Source organism: Chelonoidis abingdonii, chromosome 2, assembly GCF_003597395.2.
Source record: "Chelonoidis abingdonii isolate Lonesome George chromosome 2, CheloAbing_2.0, whole genome shotgun sequence".
NCBI classification, from domain to species: Eukaryota; Metazoa; Chordata; order Testudines; family Testudinidae; genus Chelonoidis; species Chelonoidis abingdonii.
Genome location: NC_133770.1, coordinates 8,622,599 through 8,647,797, shown reverse-complemented (window position 1 = coordinate 8,647,797; position 25,199 = coordinate 8,622,599). Strand labels below are relative to the sequence as shown.

General features: G+C 47.4%; 1 protein-coding gene across 1 annotated transcript in view; it reads left to right on the top strand.

The window, feature by feature from the left end:
• The first annotated feature begins 11,759 nt into the window (after positions 1-11,759).
• WNT9A (Wnt family member 9A) overlaps positions 11,760-25,199 on the top strand; it is a 66,492-nt gene continuing 53,052 nt past the window's right edge. The window contains exon 1 of the mRNA XM_032765417.2: positions 11,760-11,910. Within this exon, the coding sequence (XP_032621308.1) occupies positions 11,816-11,910 (95 nt within the window). The 5' untranslated portion in view covers positions 11,760-11,815. The remainder of the gene's footprint in view (positions 11,911-25,199) is intronic.

The window sequence follows — 25,199 nt, the reverse complement described above, 5'->3', positions numbered from 1 at the left end:
GGACTTGTGCTGCGATGATGCTTTAGCAGGGAGGGGTGAGACAAACATAAAGACTTACCATGGCTGCTTGGAAGCAAATTTATAATGGTAGTACCAGCAAGCTGCATCTGTACTGTGCTCTGAGCCCAGGGACAGAGTCTCCCAGTATTAAAAGATGAAAAATGTGACCTTGGAGTGAAATCACATGTCCTGCGTAAGGTGCATAGTTTTGTGCTGTGTGAGTGAGTGGAATCATTGTTCTAAGAAATGTATCTTTTTACATACTTCTCTCTCTTACCTCCACCATACAGCTGTGCAGTGTTCTTTACTCACTACCCCATCTGCCAGGCTACCCAAGAGACAGAGGAAAAAGAGAACGAGAGACGAAATGTTTTCCGAAGTCATGGAAGTCAGCCACAGTAACACAGCTCATCATAGTGATTTGAAGGAACTGATAGCAAAATACAAGAAAGATGCCAGTGACCGGGAGGACAGGAGAGACGCTCGAGATGAGAGGTGGCGAGAGGAAGACCGGCAGGTAGAAGAGAGGTGGCGCAAGGAAGACAGGCAGGAAGATCAGAGGAGCAGGGAGGAAGATAGGCGCTGGCGTGATGGAACGCTGGAGCTGCTGCGTGATCACACTGATATCCTCAGACGCATGTTGATTGTTCAGGAACAGCAGCGGGGTTACAGAGTGCCACTGCAGTCCATGTTTAATCACCCTCCAAGCTCCCCAGGTTCCATATCTCCCTCACGCAGACGTGTTAGAACGCGTGGGGGAAGGCTTCCTGCACCAGCACACTCCACCCCCATGGAGAGCCCAACCAAAAGGCTGTAATGAAGCTGAAATGTATTTCATGGGCTTTTCCTTACCTGTGATCCTCCTCCCAAAGCACAGCTTTCAGGGATACCTAGATAAATCTGTGCCTCTGAATATAGTTCCTTTCTAATCAGACATACATCCAAAGGGGGGAGGGTGCTTTTATTACAGGGAATGATCCTTTAAAAATGAACGCATGTTTTTAAAGCAATAACAAATGAGTTTTAATAAAGATTAAATGATTTTTAAAACATACTGGCTTTCTTTCCTTCAGCCACATGTAATGAAAGGGTGGGGGGTTGATTTTGAAAGTCCTGCAGCAAGCTGTAAGTAAAGGGGGACGGTGGGTTGCTTACAGGGAGTCAATAGAGGCGGGAGTGTTCATCAAGGGCAAAGAAGCACTGCAATCACACCATACCCTGGCCCGCGACAAAACACATTTTCAGGGCTTCTCTGATGCGCACCGCCTCCTGGTGTGCTCTTCTAATCGCCCTGGTGTCTGGCTGCTCGTAGTCAGCGGCCAGGCGATTAGCCTCAGCCTCCCACCCCGCCATAAAGGTATCCCCCTTACTCTCACAGAGATTGTGGAGCACACAGCAAGCAGCAATAGCTACGGGGACATTCTTTGGGCTGAGGTCTGAGCGAGTGAGTAATGATCGAAAGCGCCCCTTTAAACGCCCAAATGCACACTCTACCACCATCCTGCACTTGCTCAGCCTGTAGTTGAACAGCTCCTGAGCACTGTCCAGGCTGCCTGTGTATGGCTTCATGAGCCACGGCATCAAGGGGTAGGCTGGGTCACCCAGGATAACGACAGGCATCTCAACATCGCCCACTGTTATTTTCTGGTCTGGGAAGTAATTTCCTTGATGCAGTCGTTTAAAGAGAGTACTGTTTCTGAAGACGCGCGCGTCATGAACCCTTCCTGGCCATCCCACGTGGATGCTGGTGAAACGTCCCTTGTGATCCACCAGTGCTTGCAGCACCATGGAAAAGTACCCCTTGCGGTTCACGTACTCGGCGCCCTGGTGCTCTGGGGCCAAGATAGGGATATGGGTTCCATCTATGGCCCCTCCACAGTTAGGGAATCCCATTGCAGCAAAGCCATCCACTATGACCTGCACGTTTCCCAGAGTCACAAACTTTCGTAGCAGCAGCCTAACGATTGCTTTGGCTACTTGCATCACAGCAGCCCCCACGGTAGATTTTCCCACTCCAAATTGATTCGCGACTGACCGGTAGCTGTCTGGAGTTGCAAGCTTCCAGAGGGCTATTGCCACTCGCTTCTCCACAGTGAGAGCTGCTCTCATGTCAGTATTATGGCGTTTCAGGGCAGGGGAAAGCAAGTCACAAAGTTCAAAGAAAGTGCTCTTACGCATGCGAAAGTTATGCAGCCACTGGGAATCGTCCCACACCTGCAAAACTATGCGGTCCCACCAGTCTGTGCTTGTTTCCCGTGCCCAAAATCGGCGTTCAATGGGCAGAAGCTGACCCATTACCAGCAGTAGCTCCAAAATGCTGGGTCCTGCGGTTAGGGAGAGATCACTCTCTATGTCGTCATCATCACCATCATTAACATCGCTCCTGTCGGTGCGCAGCTGCCTCCTCAAACTCCAAGTCCTCCTCCTGTCCCTCCTCCTCCACCTCCTCCTCCCCCTCTCCTCCTGAATTTTCAGGTCATGGCTCAGCATAGACAGCACGAGAGTGCGCGAGCTGTTTAAAACTTGCACGATTGCATTACTGGTCTCATCATGGTCCATGGTCTCAGCAGGGTCCATGGTCTCAGCAGGGTCCATGCTTGCTGTGCTATGGCGTTTGCTCTCTTCACCCAGGAAAAACGGCGCGGAATGGTTGGCTGCTGCTTTCACAAAGGGGGGGGTGAGGCTGTACCCAGCAGCACCCGGGACAATGTTTTTGGTCCCAGCAGGCACTGGGCTGAAAACCAGGAAGTGGGAACTATGGGATAGCTGTGTCACAGCTACCCACAGTGCACTGCTCCTGAAATCGAAGTAAGACATGGGCCATGGACGCACAACTTCGATTTGAGATTCGTGGTGTGGACGCTCTAATTCGAATTTATAAATTCGGTTTTATAAATTCGATTTAGATAACTTCGATTTACTTCTGCCGTGTAGACAAGGCCTGAGATATAGCTGATATGAAAGGTTAGAAACCAGGATGGAGAAGCTGAGAGTTCTCAAAGGTCATACTCCCCTCACCCCAGACTCCATGAATGCAAAGGTGTGAGCCATTCCAGAGCATCTTTGGGGAACCCAGTAACATCCCTCTCTCAGCCCCTCTCTGTGGTGCATCAGGAAAACAACACTGTAAACAGCTGTTCACAAATCATGAGTCGGACCATTGCCCCTCACCCCTCTAAAATGAGATTGGCTTAAAAATCATGAGCCTAAAAACTTTTGAGTTCTCTCTGTTTGCCTCCTGGTTCACATTTCCAAGCCTTTCTCTGGAATCATGAGAGGGAGAAATTTCAGACTCTAAAAGAAACCCCAGAAACCTCACCTCACTGTCCGACTCCAGGAACTGAGGCTTTAAGAAAAACCCTAATTTTCGGGATATTTGGGGTAGACTGAAAAGAGCTTGCAGTACTGGGAAGGGATCTGAGATAGTCCATTATGGTGGGCTAGGAATAGTGATTGCTTGTCAGCAACATTTAATGAGGTTTAACAACCGTGGAACAGACACTCATTTAGGAGCACCACCCAGTTGTTAAGCCTCTTTGGATATGGCCTAATATTCACCCAGTAACAGCTGCTCTTAAGGCTGGTAAGGAGAGAGAAAGCGGGTTCCATGGTGCACGTTAGGGATGGCCAAACCTCTTGTGCTTTGAGGTTGTGGGAATGAGGCGCTTGCAAAATGACTTAGACTCCATGTTGCTTTGTCCATGTTATGTACACCGGATAGGCCTGATCCCACTTACCCCTGTGCAGGTGAGATCAGCTCAAGCTCTGTGTGTTGTTACTGGCGCCAGAAGAACAACCCAAAAAGCTGGATTGACACAACTGGAGTATCAGATTGTGCCCTCTGGATCGGCTTTGGCAGGGTTCCCAGGCGTAAAGAGGGTGGGGGATCCTGGAATTTGCACAGAAGGTGACATTCGCTCCTGTGTGGAGGGCTTGCACAAAACCCAATGCACCACTGAAAGTCCTTAAAATAGGAGGTTTTAAGGGCTTCATGATGGTGAATTTCAATGGGAGCTGGGGCGGGCAGATGGGAGGAGTGAGAGCTGGGATTGAAGACGTTGGAGCATCTGAGGAAGGTGATGCAAGGTAGCCACTTACAGCTCCCTGATTCTCAGGGCAGACATGCACCATCTTCAGCCTGGGCATAGCCTAGAAAAGTCTGGCTACTACTCTAACTTACCCCAACTGGCAGTGGTCCCTTAGGGACTGTACACCAGGTGGGTATAACTGGAGCACAGTACATTCTCACTGGGTCCCTCCTCAAACCTCCCTACCCTTGGCACTGAGTGCGTATACAGGGAGGTGTAACCCAGAAGTATGATATGCTGGCTTTGCGCCAGCTCAGAGTTCTCAGCACTGGGGGAATTCTTAGCTATGCAGATCTGGCTGATTGCTGCTGGAAAAGAACAGAGAACCTTTCCCCCATCAATACCTGTCTATGAATATTTGAATAGTGGAAACACCCTGGAGGGAGCAATTGTTCACGGGTGTGAGCAGGCATCACGGGGTGAAAATAAGCAAACAGATATAGGATGAAGATCAGGGAGAAAATTCCTAACAGTGAACATAAGAACGGCTGTACTGGGTCAGAGCAAAGGTCCATTCCGCCCAGTATCCTGTCTGCTGACAGCGGCCAATACCAGGTGCCCCAGAGGGAGTGAACTTAACAGGTAATGATCAAGTGATCTCTCTCCTGCCCTCCACCACCACCCTCTGACAAACAGAGAGTAGGGACACCATTCCTTACCCATCCTGGCTAATAGCCATTAAGCTCCATTAGATTGTGGAATAAACACTAATAACTTTAAAATAATTCCTCATTTGGCACGCATGGGCTCATTGACACCTCAAACACAGCATGATAAATAATCTCTATTTTCCAGCTGGGGAAACTGAGGAAGGGAAGTGTGAGTGATAAGCCTCAGAGGGAATCTGTGTCAGGGCAGGAGCTGGCAGTTCAGGGCTTCTTGGGGTAACTAGCCCTCTCCACCCCTCACTAGATTGCACCGCTAAAGTCATTGCAAACTGGAACCTAATACTAAATATACTGTAGGAAATCATACTGGACTGGCAACAGGGGATGAACGACGTGACTTCATAGGTATTTCCCTTTGCTCTGACTTTTATGACTCAACCCCCGCTACATTGAGCTTTAGTCATTGAATCAGTGAGGTTTGGTTCAGGCTGTCAGAGATCTGGCTGAGTGGCCACTGGTAAGAGCTGAGTGGTTGGCACTTTGGTTTCTGCCAGGAAATGCCTTCAGAAAGAGAAAATGTTTTGGGGAGCTCGATGAAAAATAAACCAAGGGGAAAGGAACAAAACAGGAAAGGAAAATAAAAGGATGGAAGTTCAAGATAGTGTTTAAAAATGGTAGATCAGCTCAAGTTTCATGCAGTAAAATGGAGCAAGTCAAGGGTTCATTTAGTAAAAGAGGCAAGATACAAAGAAAAAATCGCTTCGATCCTGCAACTGGCTCTGCACTGGCTGAGTCAGGAGCCTAAGAACTGACTCACGAGTCATAGAGAGGGAAAACTTGAAGTCACCCTGGTCATTCCCTGTGATCTAATGGGGCTCCTATAGGCTGTGAAGCAGCTGCTGTTGTTGTGTAAGGACCTGGCTGCAGAGATCAAATATCACCCCCCATTTTGGAAGGTGAAGTCTGGCCTGCAAGGGGCAGGTGGGACAATGGCTTATCCTCTTCGGGGCAGACCTCTAAACAGTGATCACAAATAATTGAAAAGAGCTGCTGTTCCATCCAGTGGAGGGCTGGAGGCTATGTGCTCTGTGAAGTAGGAGGTGAGACCAAAGGGGTGGGTGGGGAAGATTCTAGGTAGAAGCTCGAACTACACTGAAGTAGACTGGGAACAGGGTAGCTTCCCAGATAGGACTGTTTCCTTTTTTCTAATAAAGTTCCTTGTTCAGTGTTAGAAGAAAGTGACTCTGTGATTCTTCACCATTGTCATATGACAGGCGGAAGTATGTATATACACACACACACTAGCTAGCACATTACAAATAATTGAATTCACCACTGGTGAGTCGACCAAGTTCCATGCCTTTGTCTCAGTCATTCTCCACAGAGCCTTCTAGCTCCAGTCCATTATTCCAATGATGAAGTATTGGCTATTTATTCTTTTAATTCCTTAGCAGCCCTATTCACGGGTTAGATGTGGTTGTAAGGGTGTACGTTTTTTTCTTAAAATACTGTTTCTTGAAATGCAGAGCGGTTGTTTGCTCCGTCTATTTGTTTCAGGCAGACTGTTGCACACCCACTGAAATTCTGCAAAACACTATCAATTAAAAGGCTTTAAAAAAATGGCTGTTGGTTGTTTTAACTGCTGGTAACACCTCTATTAATGACCTGTCATAAGTCTATGCAGCGGTGCCCTCTGCTGGGTGGAATGTCAGACCTGCTCAAATGAGTGTCCGATAGATGCTGAGCCGGGAACAGGAAGACCTGCATTTCACTTTGGACTGTGACTTCCTAGGGCAGTGATACTTAGAAAAACCTGGCTAGCCACAGGTCTGTTTCAGAATAGCACAATTCATGCTCTCTGTATGTGTGATGCATACAATGCACCCTAACTGTATTCATCAGTGGTTACACTCACCAAATATAATGTTGTGACACTGTTATGTGCTATATTGAAATCATTATATACTTCCTTTTTTAATACAGGAAAGGGATCCAATAGATGGCTTAGATCAGCAAGTGATCATGAGAACAATGTAAATCCACCACCTAAGCATTCAGCAGAGTGTTCAGTGAGGAAAGACATTAGTTTGGGCAAAGTTGTAGACACCTTCCTTGCATGTGCTTTTCATCTGCCTCCCGAAAGAAGGAATCTTGTTGTCAGCCCCTGTTTTGCAACTCCTGAAAATGCCCTGTGTTGTCTCATTCATAAAAGAATCACATGCAGTCTGGACTTCAAAGTGAATCAGCTTCATTTCCTTACTCAGCTTCAAGAGCGAGACGTTAAGGCCACTCCACCTTTCCAAGCATTCTTGCTATTTGCACTGACTGGCCCTGTAGATTATCGTTCCTCTCCACTATTGGAATCTCTCTCAAACACACAAGCCTGTTGCCTTATTCTTGCTCTTATTTGGGATGAAGATGGAGGATGGTTTTTAAAGCATCTTGTCCATCAGTTGAAGGATTTGTGCCAACCCCTCCAAAGACACATTTGCAACCCCAGTTGTAGTTTTTTTAAATGTCAGTTATTTTGTGCAGATCTCACTCATTTAAATGGTGAGAGGTCAGCAGCACTGTGGAAGCAGAAGCTCATGCAGTATAGTGGTTTGAGCATTGGCCTGCTAAATCTAGGGTTATAAGCTCAATCCTTCAGGGGGCCATTTAGGGATCTGGGGATTAGTCCTGCTTTAAGTAGGAGGTTGGACTAGATATGGTTCCTTCCAACCTGGATATTCTATTCTATGGGTGCCACCAGCACTGGCTTTCCTTAAGAAATGACTCTCTGCTGGGGCCCAGGGGATGAAACTGCTGCCTGGTTCTCAGGGCTGGTACAATCCATTAGGTGACCTAGGGAACTAACATTTGGGGGGCGGTGGCTGGATCTTCAGCTGCCCTGGTAGTTGGTGGTATTTCAGAGGTGGGACCTTCTGTTGCTTAGGACAGCAAAAAAGCTGGTGGCACTCCTGCTGGTTCTGCATGTTGCAATTGTCCAGGGAACCTAGGCTGCCCTGAACTTGTCCATGTAGAATGGGAGACAGGTAGAGCTCAGCTGGGTGGCAACTGTCTTGAGTTTATTTAATTAACTAGGGGAGATGGAACACTGGGTCATGGAAGGTTCCATGACACTTCGGAAATATTTTTTGCTCTCTGTGGTGTCTCCAGCTAGGTGAAATGCCATCTGAACTTGATCTTCTCTGAAATACACTGGAAAACCAGCTGAGATCTGCAAAGCAGGGCTGGTGTTAGGAAAAGCTCAAAACCTGCAAGGTGTGTATGTATAGATTCCCAGGTGGAAATGACAAATGGGTGCATAATCAATAGGAAGGGAGAGTGAGCCCAACTAGCTCCTGACTCTGCCAAGGGGACTGGCTTCGGATTGAAGTGCCCCTGAAGACTTTCCCCACTTATCTACCTCTGAGTGGATGAGGTTCTGACCTAGCCTGTCCACAAAGTATCCAGGGTCAGGGAGGTTGCACAAACACAGCCATCCCAGAACTCATGAATTAGATGCAAGCTTTGTGATTTTGGACGTTTTGTCATGTATGAGTGTAATCTACTGGTCAGAGTCAGAGTGTTAGTGTCCAGCTCTGTGCTCAATCCCAAGAGATAGGTCTGTTTCAGCTCTTAGCTTGACAGCTTGGGTTTTTTACTCAAGTTGTGTAGACACCCATGCCTTCACCTCTGGAGGTCTGTGTGGGTCAATCACAGTTAAGATGGCAGCATGTCACATGGGGATTTGTCCAGGGTTTGAACTGCTGGGGACAAGCTTCCTTCATCCAGAGGAGGTATGTAATCTTGGCCAGTATATTACATGTCCTCATCTGTGTCTGATCCACAGACGATATGGGTCATATGCAGCTGATATGGCATACTGGTATCTTTTCCATATTGCCTTTTTATTCTCCAGTATTTAACCTTTCATTGCACTAAAAAGTATCTAGCTGCTGAAAGAGCCTTGAAAACACGAGCTGAGTGTAACTGACACAGAGACATCTGCCGGTGTTTGAAGAACCTGAAACAATAACTGAGAAGCGTGACCTGCACCCTTCATCTCAGTGAGTTCCAACTCGGATATGTGATGCTGACTCTTAAGAGATTAACTATTTTACTGCTCATCCAAGCATGTAAAGAAGGAGAATTGAGGATTATAGTCTGAAAATCTATACAAGAGCATGCATAATCATAGCCTGAACATCTGTATCATCTACTGGAGGTTGTATATTGTGGGTGGAGCTCATTTTGTGGGTAGAGCTTGGAAATGCCCCCCCACCCCCACCCCCACCCCCGAGGTCTTTAGCTCAAGCTATAGAGATGTGTGTTTTCAGCTCTGGAGGTCCCTGGTTCAGTCCTTGGTATGTTATCCAAAGTGGTGGCTATCATGTGATCCCTACAAAAAGCTGTAAATGGAGGCAAGGCTTGGTTGCTGTGGTCAATGCTATGCTCATGCTGCTTGCTCCTTAAGAGCCCTCTTCTTGAGTCCCTGTGGAGGCAGGATTTGGCTGGCCGTTAGTATGTGCTGTTTGCTTGGAAATGCTTCCCTCTAGGCTCACACTCGGCCAGCTCCCTTTTCAAAGCACCTGTCTTCATGGTAACACCCCCGAAGGACGCTCCAGAGAAGAACTAAGGTCAAGGGTAAACAGTGCAGGCTTGGGGGTCCAGATTTGCCCAGGGAGAGTGGCTGAGGCATGACAGGCACAGGAAAGGGACAGAGTGGAATCCTCTTGCCAGTAGCTGTGCATGGAGCCCCTCACTCAGCTGTGAATCAACCAACTGAAACATACATGCTCCCAGGGCATGGGAGAAGAAGCAAAACTTTTCTCAGGGGAGCTCCAATTCAGAAATCTCATGACAGATAAATCTCAGGGTTTGGAAGTTTTGTCTGTCTTCTGTTTTTCAGGTTAACTGCAAACAGTCTGGACATGAAGGGGCTGGTTAAACTGCTCAACACTATTGGATATGAGGTGGGCATTAGCTGGCACAGCAAGTATTTAATGTAGATCTATACAATTTCCTAAAACGTTTCCCGCTCCTTTACAATATAGCTGTTTGTGCACATACGCACTTCTTTGTGTGCATGCTCTCTCATATACACTCATAAACACAAATTCATCCGTGGTAAAGTTTTCAGATGACACAAAAATTGGGGAAGCGGTAAATAATAAAGAGGCTAGGTCTGATCTGTATCACTTGATAAACTGGGCGAAAGGAAACTACATGTCTTTTAAACCAGCTAAATGTAAATGCATACCTCTAGGCACAAGGAATGCAGGCCATACTTACAGGGTTGGGGGACTCTATCCTGGGAAACAGTGGCTCTGTAAAAGATTTGGGGGTCATGGTGGATAATCAGTGGAACATGAGTTCCCAGCGTAACTCTGTAGCCTAAAGAGCTAATGTGATCCTGGGATGCACATACAGGAGACTCTAGAGTAGGAGTAGAGAGGTTACTTTACCTCTGTATTTGGCACTGGAGTGACGGCTGCTGGAATATTGTGTCCAGTGCTGGTGCTCACAATTCAAGAAGGAGGTTGATATATTGGAGAGGGTTCAGAGAAGACCTGCAGAATGATTAAAGGATTAGAAAACATGCTTTACAGTGATAGACTCCAAGAGCTCAATCTAGTTAGCATAACAAAGAGAAGATTAAGAGGTGACTTGATTATAATCTATTAGTATCTACAAGGGGAACAAATATTTAATAATGGGCTCTTCAATCTAGCAGAGAAAGATATAACACGATCCAGGAGCCGGAAGCTGAAGACAGACCAATTCACACTGGAAATAAGGTGTACATTTTAAACAATGAAAGTAATGAACCATTGGCACAATTGAGCTAGGGTTGTGGTAGATTCTTAAATCAAGCTTGGATGTTTTTCTAAATGATCTACTCTAGGAATTATTTTGGGGAAGTTCTCTGGCCTGTGTAATATAGGAGGACAGACTAGATGATCACAATGGTCCCTTCTGGCTTTGTACTCTATGAATCTATATTGGATCAAGATTTTAGTCTGGTTAAATAGGTCTAGTTGCCCAAAAAAGTTGGGAATGCCAGAAAGATTTTTCTATCTAGGTCTCAAGGAATTTCTTTTTAATTGACATGTTGACAATTATATGATTATTTTATTTTGATAGTTTTTATATCATATGCACCTGGAGATTGCAAGAAGTGCATTTTACACATGGAAAAATAAACCCACTGAAGTATAACCCCCATGTCCCTGGACCTTATACTTCTTACTACACCAAAACATTCATTCGCATACACGTGTTCATTCTTTGCCTCTCATTCACACTCATCCACTACACACTCCTGGTCATTCATGCTTATTCACATATGCACATTTCCTCTGACTCTCACTTATTCACACACACGCTATACACTTGCATGTCCACAAACTCACATACCCCATTCATTCAGGCACGACAGACACACAAGCACAGTGAAGCGCCTGCACAAGTTCCACATGCTCAGTCATGCATGCAAGCCCAGTCACTTTCACATGTCTCACTCACTCCTGCAGTCACAATCAAGCACACATGCACACTCCACACTCTCATGCGCACAATTATGCTCATGCAGCTGATTCTCATGCACACAATCGCAGCCATGACATTCTCATGCTCGTGTGCACGAAAGCCCATGCTCCAAAACGTCTGTTAGTCTATAAGGTGCCACAGGATTCTTTGCTGCTTTTACAGATCCAAACTAACACAGCTACCCCTCTGATACGCTCACACAGCTGATTCTTACACTCATGCACAGGCTCTCTCTTCTTACACACACACACTCCGTGTCTCCTTCGCTATAGCCGCCTGCCTCTTTCCCTTTGAGTTCCAGCCTGCCCCGTTGCAGCTGCTCCCCCCCCCACCCCCGTCAGAGGCCCATGTGCCGGCCTCTGATGAGGGCGGAGCCTGAGTTCCTAACCACGCCCCCTCCCCTGTCGTCCCCGCCCCTCCCCGCAGAGCCCTCAAGGCGTGTGGGCGTGGCCTGTGGGAGCGGTCCCGCCCCGCTCCCGGCTGGGCGCTCGCTGCCTCCCAGGCTATAAGAAGACTGCTCAGGCAGCAGGAGCCTCATCGGGCTCTGCGGGGAAACGAGATGATCAGCCCTAGTGCTGCAGCAAAATGCTGGATGGACACCTCCTTCTGGGATGGCTCTCCTCCTGCGCGCTCCTAGTGCTGCTGGGCGGCGCCCCGGGACCCTCCGCCGCCTACTTCGGGTAAGTCCGCCGGGCGCCCCGGCCCCGAAGCGGCTCCTCTCTTTCCCCCCAAGGCGGCTTCATCCAGCACCCCATCTCAGTGCGCCCTGCACCCCCTTCCCTCTAAGGCAGCTTCCCTCTTCCCCCCAAGGCAGTTTCATTCTGCACCCCCACCTCAGCGCCCCCTGCGCCCCCTTTTTCCCCAAGGCAGCTCCTCCTGCATCCCCATGTAGCTCCCCCTTCCCCTAAGGCAACTTCATCCGGCACCGCACCTCAGTGCGCCCTGCACCCTCCTTCCCCCCAAGGCAGCTCCCCCTGCAGCTTCCCCCATTCCCCCAAGGCAGCTTCATCCGGCACCCCACCTCAGTGCTCTCTGCACTCCTATTTCAGCCAAGGCAGCTCCCCTTCACCCCCATATAGCTTCGCCCTTCCCCCGAGGCAGCTTCTTCTGCCACTCTACCTCAGTGCGCCCTACACCCCCACTTCCCCCAAGGTAGCTCCCTCTGCACCCCTATGTAGTTCCCCCACTTCACCCAAGTCAGCTTCATCCGGCACCCCCATATAGCTTCCCCCAGGCAGCTCCCCCTGCACCCCCACCTCAGTGCGCCCTGCACCCCCGCTTCCCCCCAGGCAGCTTCACCCGGTACCCCAAGGCAGCTTACCCTGCACCCCTACTTCTCCCACCGCAGTCCGCTCCCAAAGCATCTCCCCCTGCACCCTCACCTCAGTGAGCCCAGCACCCCCGCGCCCTCCCCCCCCGCCCGGCTGCCACTCAGTCACCCCTCCCCACACCCTCTCGCTCGCAGCCCTGCGCGTCTCGCACATAGCCCGTGTGCGCCGTGAACTCCCCTCGCTGCACCTGCCCCCCCCCCCCAGGGGCGCCCCGGAACCCTCCCGTCTTCTCCTTCGGGCCGGTGAGCTGGGGCACCTCCCTCCATAGTTGATTCCTCTGCGCCTGCAGCTGCCCCCTGTACCAGGGTGGGGGCGCGCTGCCCTGGGCGTGCTGGGGCTGTCCGCAAAGTGCTTGGCTTGTGCTGATCATACGGAGGTAGCCCCCACCTCTGCCCCTCGAGGGCGAGGATGCTCCTTCTCTGGCCCGGTGCAAGGACGGTGTCAGTGCCCCCCTCTTCCTGACTGCCTGGGGTGGGTCAAGGCCAGCGATCTAGCCCACATCTGGGCACCCCCCGCCGAGATGCTGAGGCGCTTGGGAGCCAGTTCTCCTAACACTTTACTGTGGTTGACCCACTCTGCGAGTTCTAGGAACTGAGCTCAGCTGGCGGGCGCGAGCCGGGGGCCAGCCCTGGGAGCCGGCGGAGTGTGGCTGCGTGATCAGTCCGCACAGAGCAGCGGAGAGAGAAATAGGGGTGCGTACAAGGGACCCAAATCAGACCTCGCCTCCTCCTTCTCCCCCCCCCCCCTCACCGCAATGTAGTGTTGGCTGCTTCCAGACTCTGTTTCTGGTGGAGTCACTCGGCCCCAGTAACCTTGCTTGTTGTCAAGCCTCTGGAAACCGGGCGCAGGACGTTGCTTCTGCTCTTGAATTCCACGTTGTCATTAATCACTGGGAGTCTAGAAGCTGCAGGTTGTTGCTTGGGAGCTGTTTGTTTGTGTGTTCAGTGGGATTTCACCCCCCCCTCCACATTCCCTATTTCTTATAGTAATTGCAGCTCTGTATTCATGGCTCTTGTATTTGGCGTCTGCTTTGAATCTCTCCCTGTAGCCTGGGCAGGCAGACTGAGATCATTTTAACTGGGGTTTATTTAAAAAAAAAAATTGTGCTGATTCTGGAGTCTTATTTTGTCTTTCCTGTAATGTTTAGCGGTGGGGAACAGTGTAGTCTCCAAGCTGATATTTTTCTTATGTTTGTGGTCCACCCTCCCCCACCCCCTTCCCTCTTTCTGCATACAGTGCAACTTAAGGGCACATTATACAATGGCAAAAGGCACGTTTGTATGTCTGTCCTAGGGATCCTGCTGTTCCTGTCTCCATAGCTGTTCTGTGTAGGGGCCATGTATCTTTGAAATCAGGTTACTCTTTATTTTCACAAACAAAACGTGACTTAAGAAAATTGGCAGTCGGGAAAATCGAATGTCTGTCTGTGTGAGAGGGAGTGAGTGCTTTGGAATCTGGAGGATGGTAAAGGGATTTGCACACTCTGCTAGGTGTGGTTTTGTTGTTCAGTTGTCTAAACTTGCAGTACATCATGGGAAGCCTCCTTAAGGGATAAATTCTCCTCTGTTCTCCTCTCGCCCCCAAGAAACCATAGCTCTCCCCCACCAGGTTAATGACCATAAAACACACTTGCAAAATCCAGATGTTTACAAACTGTTTTATAGAACAATAACTCAAATCCTCGATTTCCCCCCCCCCGTCTCGATCTTCTATTGAAAGTGTCAGATCATTGCTATTATGCACCTCCTATAACTTTGCTTTTTGGACAGGAAATGAAAGAACAGCAAGAACAAGTATTCTCTCCCCCTCCCAATTTCAGGACTCTCTAATCTCACAGTGTGCATGTGGGCTTTTAATGTAGCTTTTGAATTGGTATAGTTTTCTGGTTTAAACACACCAGATTCGCCTGGTTCAATTCTGGCTCTAGTTTCTTAGCTTTCTCTCTTAAAGGAAATGTATTGACAATTCTTCTCTTTAGCACATACCAAGGATCACTAAGCTTTCCCGTGGTAGCAAAACCTGTTCTAGTCTGCAGGTAAAAGAGAAGTGAGACAAGAAGCATGGGGTTTTGGTTTGATGTTCATAGAATATCAGGGTTGGAAGGGTCCTTAAGAGATCATCTAGTCCAATCCCTTACTCAAAGCAGGACCAATCCCCAATTAAATCATCCAACAGATTTTTGCCCCATATCACTCCTTCAAGGATTGAACTCACAGCCCTGGGTTTAGCAGGCCAATGCTCAAACTACTGAGCTACCCCTCCCCAGTTGACAACTTCTTGCATGCAGCTTAGTTTGCTTAATGCGCACAATGCACAAGACTGGTTCCTGTTCTGCAGCAAGCGCATGGCTTTTCTGGCGTGTGCTTTCTTCACTGCTCTCCTGGAATACACCCTTTCCTTGGCCTGCGTCTGACGAAGTGGGTATTCACCCACGAAAGCTCACGCTCCAAAACGTCTGTTAGTCTATAAGGTGCCACAGGATTCTCTGCTGCTTTTACAGATCCAGACTAACACGGCTACCCCTCTGATACTTGGCTACATTGCGCCTCTTGGACCAAGACTCTTGGTCCTCTCTCTTGCAGTATGGATTTGGTGTGCTGCTAGCCTGGGTCCACTCACGACTTGCCTGCATCTTGTCACCTGTTACGTCTTCCCCAAGTCTGAAGACGGTGCTTTGCCTGCAGTTTCACAGTTGCACCAGCAGAGGGTTCCGTCAACCCATTAATGAAGCCTGTGGAGTGGAGGGGAATTGACTGGAGGAGACGTGCAGGTGTATCCTGTTCTCAAAGAAAATAGAATATTTTCATGGGAAAGTTTGCTTTTTTTTGTGTGGGAGTTCTTTTTTTGTCCTCTTCTCTGGGAGGATCCATTCTCTCAATATTCTTAATTGGAGTCTAAAGCTAAACATATGAAAGGAGGAAAGTGCATTTTTTCCCCCTCTCTAACTTGGTTTCTTCTCCTGCTTTACCTCTGCATCCTACTGAAGACCTGGCTTTCCCTTTTATCAATAGACCTATCTATAATTGCTGCTGGCTTTGCTTCCGTATCAGTCACTGGGCTAAAACCTCATAGTGGCAAGATCAACTGATCTTGGTAGATTTGAGTTCAGACACTGAAGCAGTCTGGGCAACTTGTCTTTCATGCTCTGTTAATCGTGGTGTAGTTCCACTCCCAGTGGCTGGGGGAAGCATTGTGGGATTATTTCTTGTCTTTCTCAAAGAAGCTGTTTGAAATGGGATCAGCTTGTAATGGGTAGAGGGAGCAGGGTGGAGTGGGATCGGGAGAGCCAGTCCAGTAAAAACTTGAAATCTAATAGCGAATCTAGGTTCAGTCTCTGGGATTTGTATACTCCAGCACCTTGAGCCACACAATCCATTAGTAAACCACTCACTGGGGAGCTGAGGTTTCTTCTTCCAGTAAGACATGTCTATTGTCTTGCTCTGTGGTCTGGCAAATTTCTCAAAACACTGCAGCTTGCATGTTTCCTTCCCAAACCCATGCTGTTTAGCTCTCCTCTCCTGGGCTAGCTTCGTGAGAGAAGACCTCTCATTTTGTGAGGGTTTTGTGGTAAGGTTCCTGCAGTCCCGTGAGCGCACAGAAATTTGTGCCTTCTGCAAACTACTTTGTGCATCATCTAAAAAAGCAGATGACACTAAGCATTTGCATTCTGGCTCTACTCTCTGTTGGATGGGGATTGTTCCGAGATCTGTTTAAACCAGACAGTGCCAATGCTATAGTGGAACAGGTAGTCTACTGCAGCTGTTAGGAGTAGTCTTTCCTAAAGCCAGCCACCAACGGTCAGTTTAGATTATAGGCACTTCAAAACTAATAACCTGGGTCAAGAGAGAGGTGTGGTGTCCACTGTGTCCGACTTCATTCCAGATTCCCTTCTTGATCTCAGGAAATTCTTGCATTGCTGAGCAGAGGGGCTGTTTGTATTGCTACTTGAATTCTCCAGACTTGGGCTTGATTATTAAGCATCTTGGGAGGTGGGGGCAGGGGAGGAATGCCAGCTGTTCCATCATGCTCAGTGAGCATCCCAGGTCCTGGGGATTTTGCTGTGCAAAATGAAGTTTGCTTACGTGAATTAAGCATCTTTTCTGTCTTGATTAGAGCCCTGCAAATGATTAGCATCTGCTGCTAGTCTCTTCATTGTTCTCTAAGAGGACTAAAGCAGAGATCATGCTCACCGAGGCTTCTTACACAAAGAAGAATATTCAATAACTGGATTCATGGTCCTTGTTATCCACAACAATGCCTGACTTACAGAGTGTGCGTGGAAGGTGTACTTGGGTGCACTGCGCTCTTTAGTGCAGGCACCCCTGCTGTTGAGAAAGGAAGCACTTCCTGGCTTACAAACCAGAGCCTGGGTGAAAAGACACCCAGCAGGGCTCTAGGTGGCTCTTACAAACATGCATGTGATTTCTTTTCCCCTGCTAGGCAGCATGGGCTGTGCTGATTCCCCTTGGCCCAAGTCAGAAAGTTGATCAGCTCCCTTGCAAAGATCTCCTGTGAGACTCCTCACTTGGGTACGAGACTAAAGTGAAAACTGCACTATGGCCCTAATCTCCAGGGGAACTTCTGTAGGTCAAATACTGCTCCTAGATCTGTACTGGACTAACCAATTTATACACTCTTTCAGCGTACCTGGAATTTACACAAGTGTAGCAGAGCAGAATCTGCCTCGTCCTGTCAACAGCAGCTGCTTTTAAAGCGCCAAGGTGTCTAGTGCGAATCTAGCATGGCAATACCCCTCTTTTGGCTGTTAAAACAGACTTCACTTCTCTGTGGATCCTTTCCTAGGAGCTTTAAACATCTCTGTAGTGACTCTTTAAAGCCTCCATGCAAAGAGGGGTGAACTGCTGGCGGCCGTGTTAAACAGATGTCACGCTGGAGCTCCAAACTTGGCTACTCTGTTCTGCAGTCCGAAAAGGAATTGAGACAGCTGTGGATGATGCCTTCTCTCCTCCCCCCACCCCCCACATTCCACCCAAACTAATTGTTTCAGGGAAAGAATTTGGTGTTTCCAAATGGGTGGCCTTCCCAGTAATTAGCACCACTGGGACAGGAATTGTTCATGGTTACATGTTAACGAGATTGTGTCAGCATGCAGTAACACTAGTGTCTGCCCACCTGCAAAGGAGAGACTGCAGAAGTAGCAGGCTGGTCTACCAAGGATGAGTGTCCCTCTAGAATGCAGTAGGTTGATGGTGGGAACACAATACAGGGAGCTCCTTAATTTTCTTCTCTGGATCCATGAGACAATCCGTCGAATTGTAGAGTAGTTGAACAGTGATGGCATGAGGGGGAAGGGAAGAAAGGAGAGAAGAAAAATATAGCCTGTCTTTTCCTAATCTTTGTTCATCGCAATTTCTTGCTTAGCGTACATGCTGTAGAAGAATCTTAACACTGTCTTGGCAATTCTAGCAATTTGTAGTCCCCTTGTTAGACAGTGCTCTGTCCATGAAACTCAAAGTGCTTTACAAAGGCGGGTCAACATTATCACGTAACAGAAGGAAAAGGCATAAGCTGTTGATTTGCCTGAAGTCAGACAGATCTGTAGCAGATTGGAACTTGGATCTCGTGACTCCTGTCCCTTTTATCCCAAATCTCTTCCACTTGTGGGAGGAAAAGCAGGTGTTTGTCAACTGCTGTGCTCAGTGTGAGATTAGATGGGAAGTGACTGATCACAAACCTTGTTTGGGCACCCCACCACCACCATTCGAAGAACAAGTCTGAACTGAGACATTAGAGATGGAAAGAATATCTGGTGAGGGCCCAAGGAAGCCTAAAGTTTATTCCAAGCGTACGAAACTGTCTTTAAACAGAATACTCTACTCTGTGCTGATAGGGACTCAGCTGGAGTGTTGTGTCCAGTTCTGGGTGCCACCTTTCAGGAAAGTTGTGGACAAACTGGAGGAAGTCCAGAGGAGGAGAACAAAAATGGTTAAGTCTAGAAAAATGACCTAGCAAGATCTCTATCTTTCAAGATTGGAAACAATGGGTTTTTAGCCTAGAGCAGAGAAGACTGAGGGGGGACATGCTAGTGCTTTTCAAGTACATAAAAGGCTGCTCCAAGGAGGTGGGTGAAAAATTGTTCTTAACCTCTGAGGATAGAACAAGAAGCAATGAGCTTAAATTGCAGCAAGGGAGGTTTTGGTTGGACATTAGAAAAAGTTCCCAACTGTCAGGGTGATTAAGCACTGGAACAAATTGCTTAGGGAGGCTGTGGAATCTGTCACTGGAGGTTTTTAAGAGCAGGTTAGATAACCACCTGTCAGGGATGGTCTGGATAGTACTTAGTCCTGCCATGAGAGCAGGAGACTGGACTTCATGACCTCCCAGGTCCTTTCCAGTCCTGTGGTTCTCTGAACACTGGGTAGGGGAGAAAGACCTGTGATGACAGAAGAGCAGTCTGCCAAGGGAAGCGGGGGGAGGGAGGGGAAGTCTTCCTCCCTTGTTATCTGTATGACAGGGCCGGCTCCAGGGACCAGTGCAGCAAGCAGGCGTTGGGGCGGCCAATGAAGAAGGATGGCATGTTCGGCTCTTCGGCAGCAGGGTCCCTTAGTCCCTCTTAGACGGAAGGACCTGCTGCCAACTGAAGCAGTGCAGTGGACCTGCCACTGATCGCAATTGCAGCTTTTTTCCCCCCTACTGCTTGGGTTGACAAAAAAGCCAGTTCTGATGACTGACTTCATAAAGTCTAGAGCAGTGGCTCTCGCCCAGTGGTCTGGGGACTCCTGGGTGCTTGCAAGCAGGTTTTAGGGGGTCTGCCAAGCAGGGCCAGTGTTAGACTTGCTTAGGTCCAGGACAGAAAGCTAAAGTCCCACCGCATTGGTCTGAAGCTGGGGCCCTGAGCCCTTTCACTTGGGACTGAAGCCAATGCCTGAGAAACTTATCTTCCTGGGGCCCCCTGTGGTATGGGGCCTCAGGCAATTGCACTGCTTGCTACCCCTTAATGCTGGTCCTGCCTTTTATATGTTGTGGCGTAGATGGGCTGTGAAGTTTTTATGGCCTGTTGGATGGGTCAGAAAGAGAGATTGTGAGAACTCCTGGTCTAGGGAACATGCTATAGGAAACAATCCTATACTAGCCCCTTAGAGTAAACCAGGTGACTAGATCAACCTAGGCCAGGAATAGGCAACCTATGGCACATGTGCCAAAGGCAGCATGTGAGCTGATTTTCAGTGGCACTCACACTGCCTGGGTGCTGGCCACCAGTCTGGGGGGCTCTGCATTTTATGTTAAGGTGTAAATGTTTAAGTTTAATTTAAAATTATTTACTTTACATACAACCATAGTTTAATTCTCTATTATAGACTTATAGAAAGAGACCTTCTAAACGTTAACATGTATTACTGGCACGCAAAACCTTAAATCAGAGTGAATAAACGAAGACTTGGCACATCACTTCTGAAAGGTTGCTGAACCCTGATCTAGGCTGTTAATTAGCCTGAATCACTGTAGTACCAGAGTCTCCCAAACTGATCTAACAGGCATTCTCTGCTAGTGTGAGACAGGCCTTGTTCTCTTATTAAGAACCTAGATTTTTCAGTGATTTGGGACACACCTTGATGAAAGGACAACACAACTGCTAGGGCAGAGGGCATTGTAAGGCAAAACACAACTACAGACAGTCAGGGCCGGCTCCAGGCCCCAGCGTGCCAAGCGCGTGTTTGGGGTGGCATGCCGCTGGGGGCGCTGTGCCGATTGCCGGGAGGGCAACAGGCGGCTCTGGTGGACCTCCGGCAGGCATGCCTGCGGAGGGTCTACGGAGCCACGGGACCGGCGGACCCTCCGCAGCCACGTCTGCGGGAGGTCTACCGGAGCCGTGGGACCGGCGAGCGGCAGAGTGCCCCCTGTGGTGTGCTGCCGTGCTTGGGGTGGCAAAATGGCTAGAGCCAGCCCTGCAGACAGTGGTGCATGCTATATGAAGGCATCTACTACAGATTGGCTTCTTTTCCGTGAGTGATTGTTAAAGATATTTGCTTCCTAAATACAAAGAGCACTTAGACGAGCTGCATAGGATGTGCCAAACTTTTCTCAAACGTTTTTTGATAGTGGAGCCGGGGGGTAGCTTGGAGCAGCCCAAAGCTAAGAGGAAAATCCTCAAGAAGACATTGCACTTCATTTTCCCATTCCGTTTTTCTTGTAGCTTAAAAGCTTTCAGTTATTTTGCTCCTCCACTTTTCTTTGTAGGGCAGATCTTAGGATAAGATTCAAGGCGTTCCTGTGCACTTTGCTTGATTGGCCTCCAAAGTAACAATTAGCAGTGTCCTGTTTGGGTGACAGATCATTAAGGCCAGTCATGTGTGCGACACTACTGCAGGTGAGTAGGAGTGTGTGTGTGCACCCCATTGCAAACACTCAACAAGACAAGGTAGTAACATTATGTAACAGCTGTTAGTGGTGGGCCATCTTGACAGACCCCCAATGTTTTTCATAAACCTTGCCGATCTGTACTCTACACGTGGATTATAGCTACCTCTGGAGTCAGGGCAGGATGGCTGGGTCACAAGCCAGTGCAACAAGCACTTTCCACTCACAAATGCCTTTTCTTGTCCCAGATGCAGGCTGACTCTCCTTCCACATCCCAGGGATGTCCTAAGCTCCCCTTTGGTGCTTCTCCTGCAAGCAGCAATGTGGAGTGACTTTTTTCCCTCAGGGTCCACTCCAGTGCTCAGAACCACTTACTGGTCCATAAGTATTTTTGTCCTGGCTGGCCATGAAACATGTGCCATTTTGTTTTGGGTATTGCCTGATACTGGTACTCATGACTTCTGTGGGACCACTTGATAAGAGACTACTGTCTGGATCAGGGGTCGGCCACCTTTCAGAAGTGCTGTGCTGAGTCTTCATTTATTCACTCTAATTTAAGGTTTTGCGAGCTAGTAATACATTAACATTTTTAGAAGGTCTTTCTATAAGTCTCTATAATAACTAAACTATTGTTTGCAAAGTAAATAACATTTTTTAAAATATTTAAGAAGCTTCCTTTAACATTAAATTAAAATGTAGAGCCCCCACACTGGTGGCCAGGACCCAGGCAGTGTGAGTGCCACTGAAAATCCACTCACGTGCCGTCTTCGGCATGTGTGCCATACGTTGCCTACCCCTGGTCTGGATACTTGCATAATTCTCTTCATTATTACCCAAGGTGCTATAAAGAAATAGAATCTTTAGTTTTGTTTGACTTTGGCAACTGGAGACACAATGGAAACATACTTTAAATACTATCCTAATATTGCCTTTCCATGTAGGGAATTTCTGCAGCTGACATTGGATGCTAGTGTGATATAGGGGAAAGTGGTGCATAAACTCAAGGTGTTGTCTATGCTGCAGGTTCTTCAACTGTGGTATAGGCTATAGACTAGTCAAAAGTACAGGTCTGACTGTGCTATAGACTATGGTACTTGTTTCATTTTTCTCCAGAGTGAAACGCAGCAGCTGTATAGAAAAATTAGCTGTGAAGAATACTGTATCCAGTTGAATCTACAGCTGGAATTTACATAGGTAGAGTGAAATTCCTGAAATTGAAATCTGGCCAGGAGTGTGGGTCTAACATCCCACTATGCTGTTTAACACTCCCATGGCACCCTTTAATGGTCCCCATGGTCCATAGAGGTCTCAGTCTTCCAGACTCAAATGTGTGGTCTTGGAAGCTAAATAATGACCACAATCAAAAGTAGCAGAAGAGGGAACTGGGGAAGGGCGAGAGTTTCTAGTCCCTTTTTCTACATGGGACATCAGTTCAAGACTGCTTTTCTTCTCACACTTCATGGGAGTAAATGAGGAAGCTTTTGGTTTGGTCCTGAGCTGGAATAGTAGTTAATCCCTTTAAAGTGAGTAGGGTGCACATGCGTGGGCTTTAATGGCTATGATCAACAAACCATGATCTCCAGTTCCTAAATTGTTGGCCTTGACCTGGGTGAATTCAGGAAGCAGCTTTTAACTATTCCCCCTCTGTGGCAGGGTCAAAGTATCTTAGTTTGACTTATCTGGCCAACCTCATGGTGGCAAGTCGACTGCTGCGGCTCCCCCGTCAACTCCACTTGCTTCTCCTGCTGAGGTGGAGTATAGGCATCACTTAGTGGATCCATTATCGTGTCTCGTCTGGATGCAATAAATCAATCCTCGATACATCAAACACTACCCGCCGGTCTGGTGGGTAGTATAGAGGTACCCTAAGTTGGGCAGCTGGGTCAGGCACAGTAGGAAAATACAGTATCTAGAAGCTTGTGGTCTAAAGCTACATCTTAGACCACATGGTGGCAGAGACCTTGTGATGTGCTTTGACTGTACCCCTGCCAAATAAAGAGCATTCGGTAGTCCTGGTTACAACCAGCCAATACACACACACGTCCACATCCTGATCTGTCAGATCCCACTGCTGGACAACTAGTCCAATTCAAACAGAACCCAAGCCAGTGGAGTGTGGGGGAGAAGCTAAAGATCTTAAATACAACTGTCTTGGTTTAAAACAAACCTTTATTTGGGAGGCTGGGGAGTAGGAGGATAAAAGCTTCAAGGCTGACTTTTGATCTTCAATGGAAGGGGTAAAGTGTTAACCTACATATTTTTTTATCCCAGGATTTTCAAGGGAATCTATAGGAACTAGACTGGTTTGGAAATCCTGACAAAGTCCTCATAAGTTTCTCTCTCTTTAGATAGCTTTGTGTGTGTGTGTTTTTTTTAATATAGATCACAAGAAAGTGATAAAAGCCAAGTGCTAATGAACTATTCCAGTGTCTAAAATAGATCAAGATACCCTAGTCAGAAATCATTTAGGTCTGCATCTCTCATCCTTTTTTTAATGTCAAAGATGCTGCAAAATGAGCTATCATGTCTCTACAAAATGTAGTTCTGTTACAGAACTCCCTTTTGCTTCTAAAATTGAGACTGCAAAATAAAAAAAAAAACAAACTACTTGACTTCATACTCATGCAGTCCAAGTGCAATCTAGATCCAGAATCTGACCCCTGCTGGATGAAAAGCTGATCTTGGTTAAAATCTCAAACTTGTTTAATCTACCACAGTAAGCTCTACTCCTTATGGTAGCACAGAGCAAAGTACTAACTAGAACAGGGACTATTTCATGACTTTACATAGATAAACATATTGGCTAAACTCGAGGGACTTGCTCTGCCAGATGAAAAAATCAGAGTAGCTTTTTATATAGCTGTTGCAAACAACTTCATATTTGAAATGATCAAAACAACTTTCTGACTTGTGGTTCTTTGCTTTTGCTTCTAATATTAAATCATTCTTCCAGAAGAGTCAAGGGTGGGGAGCTAGCTTTACAAAAACTTGACAGGTGAGGGGAATATTTTAAATATACTTCAGCTTTCCCATAGGTTGCAAATGGGCAACACTGTACTGCATAAAATACATAATAACTCTTGTATGAGCATTGGCCTGCTAAACCCAGGGCTATGAGTTCAATCCTTGAGGAGGGCAATCTAGGGAAGTGGGGATTGGTCCTGCTTTGAGCAGGGGGTTGGACTAGATCTCCTGAGATCCCTTCAATCCTAATAATCTGCAATTCTGTGAAACTGGAATAGATCTGGTGTTAAAACTCATAGTTTGTACTGACTTGGAATGCACCCACTGCATCACCTTCCATGATGGGACAGATCCATACTAGTAAACCTTACAGTATTACTAGACAGATCCCAAGTCAACTTTCTTTATATTAAGTGTAGCAAGTCTTCATTAGAAGTCTAGATTGCTCATTCATCAGCACTTACAGGAAGAGACTGGAAGAAAAGTCATGTTGGTCTGTTTTCATTGACTTAACAATGATCTTGTAGCTGTGCTGAATGGGTAAATATCTAGGGAAGACTGGAATTAAAAACTCATTTTGATAAATGAGTAGCTGCTGCAAAAATGCTTCCTTAAACTGGGGGGGGGAAGGCTGTACCAGAAAACTCCAAAAACTGAAGTTACACTAGACCTATTGGATGGTTATGTAATGACTGTGCCACCACTCTTGTGGAGGGATATGAGGAACTATGCGCGTTGCTCCATCCTTGGAGGTTCTGCCTCAAGGTCATTCAGGAGCTGAGCAGGACTAAATTGTCTCCTACGTCCTTCAAAGAACTGTAGAATGTGTACTATAGCACATCTTCCAAGGGAAGTAGACTAAGTCATGGGGTTCTGACATTCTGGACTAGAAAAATCTGAGAGCACTTGCACTAGCAGCAGCGGATGAATTAAATGACTTCCCTCCTCTGATTCCACCCACATAATCCTTGGCTGTTCCATGAAGTCCCAATGAGGTTACCAATTGGGTACCTTAGTCCACTTGAGTTACTAATTCTCATCTATTGACTATCTCACTACTTGGAGAAGACTTTTTGTTCATCTTTTTTCTTTTGGGAGGGGGCGGGGGGAAGAGACTTTCTAAAGTGCCTCAGTGATTTAGCCACAAGTCCTCTTGTGAATGGTTGGAATTTGTGCTCCTGTATCTTAGACATTCCTGAAATATCTGCCCCAAGTCAGTATCCCCCACCTCAATCTGTTGGTCATTCTAACCTGGCAGAAGTAGAGGCTCCCACTGATTTTTAGCTGTTAACTTTGTCTGGGGTAAGTTGACTCAACTCAAACCTTTCATAGGGACACCTGTTAGGCTAAGCACC